The sequence below is a fragment of the Eleginops maclovinus genome, chromosome 12, assembly GCF_036324505.1.
Source record: "Eleginops maclovinus isolate JMC-PN-2008 ecotype Puerto Natales chromosome 12, JC_Emac_rtc_rv5, whole genome shotgun sequence".
NCBI classification, from domain to species: Eukaryota; Metazoa; Chordata; class Actinopteri; order Perciformes; family Eleginopidae; genus Eleginops; species Eleginops maclovinus.
In genome coordinates this window covers 14090782-14099944 of record NC_086360.1, presented here as the reverse complement: position 1 = coordinate 14099944, position 9163 = coordinate 14090782, and the positions used below count along the sequence as shown (strand labels likewise).

The 9163-nt window shown below is 42.0% G+C and overlaps 1 protein-coding gene across 1 annotated transcript; it reads left to right on the top strand.

Annotated features, from left to right (window-relative positions):
• The first annotated feature begins 363 nt into the window (after positions 1-363).
• On the top strand, positions 364-2092 carry gadd45ga (growth arrest and DNA-damage-inducible, gamma a). Its single transcript, XM_063896919.1, has 4 exons — positions 364-605; positions 720-821; positions 931-1141; positions 1293-2092. Exons 1-4 carry the CDS (start codon positions 553-555, stop codon positions 1404-1406), a joined length of 480 nt encoding a protein of 159 aa, XP_063752989.1. The 5' UTR covers positions 364-552; the 3' UTR covers positions 1407-2092.
• Positions 2093-9163: the final 7071 nt, after the last annotated feature.

The window sequence follows — 9163 nt, the reverse complement described above, 5'->3', positions numbered from 1 at the left end:
AGGGAAAAATAATTGGATGCAAGAAAAAAATCAGTTTATTCTTCAAATACGTGATTTATATGAATGCAGTAGGCCTATACATGTTGATCATAGACATGCCAGAATAATTAAATAATGTGTGATGTGATTTGATGACTAATTTAAGACACAGTGGGTTCAAGCTTTATTGTGTCAGTACTATCTGTCTCTTAAAGTCCATCGTAAACAGGACTTTAAGTTTTGTTCACTGTGGTGATGTTGGATGTTGACAAGGCAAGCAGGAATCGGTGGTGGGTGGGGGGCATTTCTAGAAAGGTTGTAATCTTGCCCCACGTGGGGTTGTCAACAAACTCAGCGTAACTACCCGGGGACTTTTGCTTTCCTCCCTTGCTGATCTGAGCCAATGGTAGGAGGCATGAGCGGAAGAGACCGCCCCTTGCCGAGAAACAACGCTGCTCTGCTATAAAGCCACCCACAGCCTGTGTCGAGCTCAGAATAACGCAAGAGAATACACAGAGAAACACACGACCTACCTTTTCACTGCAAAAGCATTTACGCACTTGGATTATAACTATGACTCTGGAAGAGATCCGCGGACAAGAGAACACAATGGAAAGCGCAGATAGGTAAATATTTTACACATGGATACGACATTATTCAAGCTGCTGGGTTAATGCTTTTAATAGCTGTTTTCTAAAATTCGGCCGGTGTTCTGATGATGTATGTTTTTTTTTGTCAAGGGTGCAAAGTGCAGGCGCAGCACTGGAAGAGCTGCTGGTCGCTGCGAAGAAGCAGGACTACCTGACTGTTGGAGTTTATGAATCTGCTAAAGTCATGAATGTGTAAGTATTGCAATCCGTGAAATGTTTAACTACAATTGTCTTTTTAAAATGTATGTAAGCTTACTCACGAAAGACTGTTTTCTAACCAGCTCCCTTGTCTTTTCCACAGTGACCCAGACAGCGTGGCATTCTGTGTCCTTGCAACCGATGAGGAGTACGAGTGTGACATTGCTCTGCAGATCCACTTCACCCTCATTCAGGCTTTCTGCTTTGACAACGACATCAACGTAGTGCGCGTCAATGACATCGAGCGCCTGGCTGACCTCGTGAGCACAGACGAAACCGGCGAGCCCAAGGACGCACACTGCATTCTTGTCACGGTACGTTCCCTGGTGCACCCACTCAACCTGCAGACAGTGAATCATGCATGATTCACTCTGTCTGAATACTATGCACATACTAACAAGTTACTGCATGTATGCTCATGTCTGTCTCATGTCTAACTCTAAATATCATGTTTTTATATTTCAGAGCCCCAGTGCAAATCCATGGAAAGATCCTGCTCTGGACAAGCTGAGTCTGTTCTGTGAGGAGAGCCGCAGTGTGTACGACTGGGTGCCCACCATCACTCTCCCAGAGCGCTGAAGTGACTTTCCACTAACAATGCTTCACATGATGATGAAGATGATGAAAAGAAAGTGAAGGAGTTGAGCCTCAGTTGGGGGTGTCAAGCCTTTCTGCCTCACATGTCTGGATTAAGAGGCTGTGGCTGTAAGAGCACAACCTTCCAGTGCATCCTGGGCCGGCATGATGACTCTGGATTACCCTGAGGAAGGGGGTCAAGTTCAGGGGTCAAGTGTGGAATTGCTAAGGTGACTGTGGAGTGGACAGAAAGGTTGATGGACACTGAGGAGGATATGGAATGTACCTTGTAGTGCATGAATATATGACCCAGTTGCTGCCCTAGATAAAAGGCAACAGAACTGAGCAGTGGAGCTCACAAAGACTTTGCAAGAAGTGGACTTGTGAAAGTGCAGATGCTGGACGGAAACTGGACTGAAAAGGAACAGGGAAGATGTTGATTCTGGTTCTGAAGAAGGCGTCTGAAAATGTTTAAGTGGACTTTACTTTTCTTTTTCCAGCACAGCTATAAGGAAGTTCTTGGAATAAGCAGACTTGCCTGCAAATCCTGATTTAAGCTGTGTCTGAACATGTGACACTTTTCATGGACTATTATTTTTACTTAAAAATATGCAGACAAATATGCAATCTTGTTCAAATTGTACTCTCTTTTTTAATGTTTTGTAAATAAACATTTTTAATGAAACTCATCCTCTCTTGTCAGAAATGTTTTTTCTCCTTTGCATTGAGCTTTGACACTCACCAAACCTCTGGTTAGCTAAGATGCAGCAGAGTGTGAGGAGTTACAGCAGACTGCACATATACAGAAGTATCAGGAAGTGTTGCATGACACCAGTTACCTAGTAAAAGACAAGAAGGAAAGAGTGAAAATGTGGTTGGCTGATGGTAAATCAGAGAGATTAAATTGAGACATACAGGAGAGTAGATAAGTTACAACATAATGATGCTTGTGACATGTGCCCTTTCCTGGCAGTGACCTTATACTGCACGCAGAGCAGCTGCCTTATACAACAGTTTGCACAATCGCTGCAGCCAGGGTTGTAACCGAGGCTGGGGGGCCTTTAGGAGAAAGCTTTCTTTTGTTTTCTCTTCAGCTGAGGTTAGAGAGGTCTGAGTGTCAGTGTGTACTAAGTTATGGTTTTGTGCATCCAAGTGAAAATGTGGGAGTGTATGGTGAAAACTATCTAATTGTTTTGTGCTGCTAAAACTTTAAATATCGGAGATTCACGTTTAAATCTACAATATTGCGCACACTGGGATTTCATGAAATTCACTTTGATAAGTCTTGCAATGACCTATAACATGCATTCAAACTATTAGGCAACACGCATAGAGAAAGTTATGCTTTCTGTATTCCTGTTGGCACGTGCACACATAACCAAGTGCAATCGCACAATAGAAAATGGACTGCAATTGGAGTTGAGCTGTAGCAGAATGAGGGTCAGCAAGATCATCAGTGGCAGTTAAGGGGAAGTGTGTGAGTGCTGCGGTCGGCTCTGAGCTGAGGCTGACAGTAAATCGAGGCCCACATCAAAGAGATCGCAGACTTCTAAAGAACTCATCTCACTTTTTCTTGGCAGCCCCAAGGTCTGCGGCCAACTGCTGGTCATACCCTGCATGTGTGCAAGCATGAACACAAAGGTGTACACAAGCATGAGCAGACACCTTTATGTGCACACACACACATGCATGCTCACAAACACACACATGAGCAAATGAGGCTGTTTTCTCCTGATATGTCTGTTTATAGGTGATTGCTCATTGTTCTAAGAACAGAGGAAGCTTTACTCAGACACGATTACAAAAACAAATTGAAGAGAAGCAATAAAGGGACTTTCCTTGTGCATTAACATGTACACTGGTATAGGCAAATGGGAGATTCAGGTAAATTACTATAAACCAAAACTGGTCATTTTCTCATATGCACAGTCAAAACTGTAACTAGATTGGTAATAACAATATGAGTACTGATATAAAGACCAATGTTTCTTGTGATGACTATTTGTATGTGGGTTGTGAAACATTTATAATGTTCAGAAACAACAAAGGAATGAAAAGAAAACTTTTTTTTTGTATCTAGCACGTTTCCATAAGCACCCAAAATATTCTTGGATTTCTGTGCAGGTCAGTGTTCTTCCGGTTGCCTTTTCTGTTTTCTTCCATGACAAAAAGCATACGAATAACAATCTTGAAATATTTAATGCCCTATAAGACTGATTTTCTCAAGAATTTACATTTTGACTATTTAAAAAACTAAGTAAAACTAAATTGTCTGGCTAAGTGTATGGTTGTTAAAATTAAGGACAAATACAGTTGTTGACTAAATCTTTGACCTTCTTTGGATAAAACTCACACTGATAGTCTTGTGATGGATCAGATTTGTCTTGTTGCTCTCTAAAACCTTGTTTGTTCATGTCTGCATCACTCAGGACACTCATCTGATATTTAAAACCACAATTTTGTCACAGACACCATTTCAAGCAAGCCATAAAAACAACAACATGCCGTTTTTTTATGCAATGTTCCTTTTGGTGACAGGTGTATGAGGGTCAGTAGAGAAAAACAACAAAGAATTCAGGCGACTGTAATGAGTGTTCCCTGCTGCTACTGCTGCTGCTATTTATATGGAGTTAACAAACATCTTTTCCCTGTGTTGGCTCTGGTGCCAAAGCCTGGAGCAACAGTCCAGACTGCCAAGGCAGCTGACTGTCTGCGAGGTCTGAGCCAGGAGAGATCCAGAGCTACGGTAGACTGAAAGGGTGGGAGCAGACAGATGTGTGCACTGACATAGAATCAGTAGTACTTTCAACTGTGTCACCCAAATATGCTAAACATCAAGCAGCAGTTAACTTCTGAATTCTATCCAGACTGTTCAGTTTGTTCTCATTGGAAGTGGCGATAACCAATTTTCACAATGATACAATTTACTTTCATTAACTGAACAACCTGTTAAAATTGGGTTACAGTTCTACCATGAAAATGCAGAGTGCAACCAAACCACCCAACATGTGTTTTGACCCATCTCAAGGTAACCATGCCTTTAGCATTCTCTGTTTTATCCTTTATTTTACTCTGAAAAGCTTGAGATCAGCTATTGAAACCATAAACTCAATAGATAGATGTTTACTGAAGTAATACATCAAGTGAGAAGTTGACATCTTCTCCTAAAGACTCATATGCAACCAGGCTTTTGCAAACAGTGGATAATTCCAGGTGCTTGCCAAGACACATCAGAGTGGTATCAAACTTCTCATCAAACTCTCAGCAAGAAGGTGAAAAATGTTTTTTGTTAAAATGCATAGATATTCCTAATGTGTTTTTAAGAATTGGATTAGTTAGAGATTTAAAAAGTCCAACAATGAATCTCACAGTCTCAACTGTTTTCAACTGAGCACTGCTTTCACCCCATTCAAAATCAGACAACTCTATATTAGCTCCTTTCTCACCAGCATTTTCAAGTTTTGTTTCAAAATTTCACTAAAATTCCTAAAACACTTATATTGTACATGCACGCAGAATATGTTGAGAGAGGAAATAACATTCACAATGATATTTTTATATTTCAGATATGTGTTTAAACTACAAAATATGTCCTGTTGTTTCATAATAGCACATCATCTTTGCTGTTTGACTACTTTAGCCCTGGTGAAATGTTACAGTACGTGTTTCCATTTTGGGATATATTTCCCAGACTTGTGGTTTAACAGCAAATGCTAGATGCTTCAGAGGGACTTTGGTAGAGTGATACGGGGCCCTTCCCAGAGCCATTACTTTCATGGGGAACTGTGGTCCTTTCTTACCATTCCCATCTCCATCTCACTTACAGTAACCACAGCAAGATGAGATTACACGATGAGCTGGCAGGCAGCAGCCCCTCTCACCCCACCCAGCTCTGATCCTCTCTCGCTCTCTCTTGCAGGGCCAGATTGGTACCATGAGCTCATGGTCCAGCTGGCTCTGGCCGGCAGAGGAGAGAGATAGATAGATAGATGGATGGATGACTGGTATCGGGTGTCTCTAATCTAAGTATGTGTCACTCAGTGGAGAAAAGAGCTGCACCCTAGCTGTTTCTGCTTCTGCTGTGGCTCGACTTACAGTGAGGTCACGCCTCAGAGGCAACGTGGTGAGCCAGCATAATATGCAACCTTCTGAACATCTTACATTCACAGTGCAGAGAATTTCTCATCACTGCGGTGGTCGAGGTGATTTCAGTTCAACAACATGTGCACTCACTGAGGCTGCAGGTTGTTAGAAATCACCATCAGACTCTCAGCATGATCTGACACAGGTGGTTTTTGAGTTTGTGGTTGCGGTAAGGCTGAGGTAGCTGTTCATTTTGAAGCATACACATGTAAACACACACACCTGGGCACCTGGGATGACCACACCACACTGAGAAGCATGAAATCACATGCACGAAACAATTCTAAAGAAAATGATTCCGGTTGTCTTTCTACAGAGCCTACACACACACACACACACACACACACACACACACACACACACACACACACACACACACACACACACACACACACACACACACACACACACACACACACACACACACACACACACACACACACACACACACACACACACACACACACACACACACACACACACACACACACACACACATACACACCTGACCTACACTTAAAGATCCACTGCGTACTCTGGGGGGTAGAGTGACACACACACAGCGGGTCATTTCTGATTAGGTCATGGCACACATTTAACTGCTGTTAATGTGAATTACTACTCCTGGTTCTTTGGTTTAACCAATGAGACAATCGTCTTAAATAAACCAGATGGACAGAGTTTTAAATTTGAAAAAATAATCTCCCAGTTTTTGTGCAGTGTATAATCATTTGGGTGTTTGTTTTCAAATTTGTACATCTGTAAAAATTGCCCTTAGATTGCATCAGGGTGTTTGTTCAGTAAAGCAACAGAATGGACTGACTAGATAACATGAGTCATTTCTGAGTGCAATGCCTATATTATTAGCATTAAGAAGATTATGTGTGTGTCGCCATCATTGCCATTTTTTTTGTCGCCATAAAGCGGTCACTGGGTTTATACAAAAATATCATATAAGCCATGATAGCAGCGAGCTTACATAAACCTCTGCAGCTAAACTTAGATCACATGGTCCAAGTGCTAGAATACTTATTTGATCCCGCCTCATGGTATTTCACAAGTGAACACCATCACAACAATTGCTAAAAACAAGAAACTCTCTGAGATGAGTAAACAACAAACCCTCTTGAGCAAATCAAGAAGGTGCCAAATGCATTGATCAAAAGGGCTGGGACTTTAGTCTTGCCTCTTTACATAAGCTGCATTGAGGTGAGTGTAAAAGGCAAAGGCTATTTCAGGATAACAGCTCAGAGAGTCTCAGAGTCTCACCTTGTTTGCTCTAACACAATGAAGAACAGAATAAGTAGAAAATGAAAATAACCAAATGTGTCAAATCACTTAAAGTACAACCTTCACGTTTGTTATCATTCATTACAAACTATGGTATTTAATGTATTCAAGCATGTATTTCTTACTTATGCTTTTCCCCTTCATCTCCTGACTGCCTTTACATTCTGTACATATTTTCTGGTCTACTGTGGCTGCCAGTCTGGCTGAGGTGGGGCAACGCTAAGTGATTTGCCAAATATGGGGAGCAGCTTGTAACCTCCGCAGGGTTGACACATTACTAACATATCTGAGCTTATCCTTCCAGAAGCATGTACTCAAAGCCATGCTAGGAATCCCCTCTCAAAGCCCACAATCCTCAAGCATGGAGCAGCAGGGCGGAAGGCATGGCCATATAAGTGCAGCCTGGAGAAGGGGAGATGGATACTGCTGACAGAGAGACATACAAATAAAATGTGGGATAGTTGCAGGCTATATGCTCATTTGATCATGCAGTCTATGCTTTGCTCTGGCATGCAGACGGAGAGGGCAGACAGGGTGACCAGGTTGATTCAAGGAGAGATAGAAAGAGCATAATAAGAAGAGATAGACACATTGCACGCATGGGGTACATTCCAAATTCCATCACACTGATGTGTACCACTGAGTGAGGCTAAACAAAGTAGTATCTGAAATAGCAACATTCCTACTCACTCACGGGGATTGTTTAATTCAAGCGCAATGTTGGAGCAGACACTCAAAGAAAAGATAGAAATAGGAAGACATTGCCTTTTGCGTATTAACTGTCACATCTTGAATCTATAGTGAGTGTACAACCACAAAACAAAGATAGTTAAAGAAACTACAAATATGAATAACAAGTTGTAGGCTATGTTTAAGGAAGTTCATAGTGTTCTGGAACACCCAGTCAAAAAGGTGTCAAGGCAGCATGACATTTTTTTATTAAAAGGTTGAGAGAAGAAGAGAGCGGGGAGAGAAAGCACAGAGTAAAGAGAGTGATTGCCAGACCAGACTCGATGTTCTCAGTACCATGCTAATGAGAAACCTGGAGAAAGGCTGAGCAGCCAGGGACACGGCCTGCAATGACACAGGGAAAAACACAGAAAGTAAGTGGAAGAGAGAGATGAGAGGAACATTTTTTCGGAGATGTGACAGAATGGATAGAGCAGAGAGTGAGAAGTAAATGAAAAGGCAGAGGAGGATCCCTGACAGAGGCCTTGTTTGTTTGTGCTGTGTCACTCTACCACAGGTCAGGGTTATTAGAGGAATGATGATGCAGCATGACAGCCACCTGCTTATGCACAAACAAGTTGATTCTCTTTGAAACTGTGCAGACTACTTTCAAATTCTCTCAAACTGAGCACACACACAAAATATATACGTCCGCACAACAACAAAGGCATCTGATAACCTTGGTGATAGGGTTGGAGTTTGAATTGACCACAACATGTTTTCAGTGTTTCTCTATGCATGTGAGGCCTACATGTTTTCTTGGTTAAAAACATGCTCCTTAAACCACTAAGGTGTTGCATAATAACATTATACCAGGACTGACCATGTTCTTGGCAACATATCATATCTTTTGATGCCTGTACTCTAATAACAGCTTCGCTGACAGTTAAAACACAAGCAGCAGCTGGCTGCATTTTTGCTTTTTGCCTTAACTGCCAGCAGCAAAGAGGAACAACTAGACTCGGTATGGCTGATAACCACTGGTCAAGCATCAGAACAATGAGCTGGAGTCATGAGTACAAGTACTGTGTGCAGTCCTTTTTCATACATAAACATTTTTAAGTCTGCACACCGTTGCACCATGTGCAGCATTTCAATTTGAAATTCCTCCCAGAGGATGATTTGAAAGTGCAATTAGAATTTTGCACAGGGTACAAAAGGGGAGAGACATGTTTTCAAGGACTTTTCAAGGGAGTGATGCAATTGCCCCACATCCTTGCACTTGAGTTTTTTTTCTTCTTTTTCGTAGCAACACACCATACTTAACCCAGTAACACATGGGTGCATGGCAACAGTGGTTCAATGCATCCCGCCTCCTCTTCCACTGTCCTGTCTCTGTACCTCTACATTTCCCTGTACCATCATAAAGCATACACTTTTGCAATCTAAACAAGCCCTCTGTTTGTGTGGGTGTTTTGTCATTGATGAAAACAAAAATAAGCTCTTTTTGTTTTGCCGGTGTTACTTAATCTGTAGGGATGGAGGAACAGGCAGAGAGAGAGCAGGAGAGGGGGGAAGGGGGCTGTGCTGCAAGGCTTGAGTACCAGCCAATCAGAAGGCAGGATTAGCTACAGGCAGGCATAAACAGGAGTTGTTGC

What these genes read in the sequence shown, in the direction of transcription:
- gadd45ga (XM_063896919.1), top strand. Translation starts at nt 553, where the DNA reads ATGACTCTGGAAGAGATCCGCGGACAAGAGAACACAATGGAAAGCGCA. An exon ending in ACAATGGAAAGCGCAGATAG is followed by an intron (nt 606 to 719) that starts GTAAATATTTTA and finishes TTTTTTGTCAAG; the next exon opens with GGTGCAAAGTGCAGGCGCAG. An exon ending in CACACTGCATTCTTGTCACG is followed by an intron (nt 1,142 to 1,292) that starts GTACGTTCCCTG and finishes TTTATATTTCAG; the next exon opens with AGCCCCAGTGCAAATCCATG.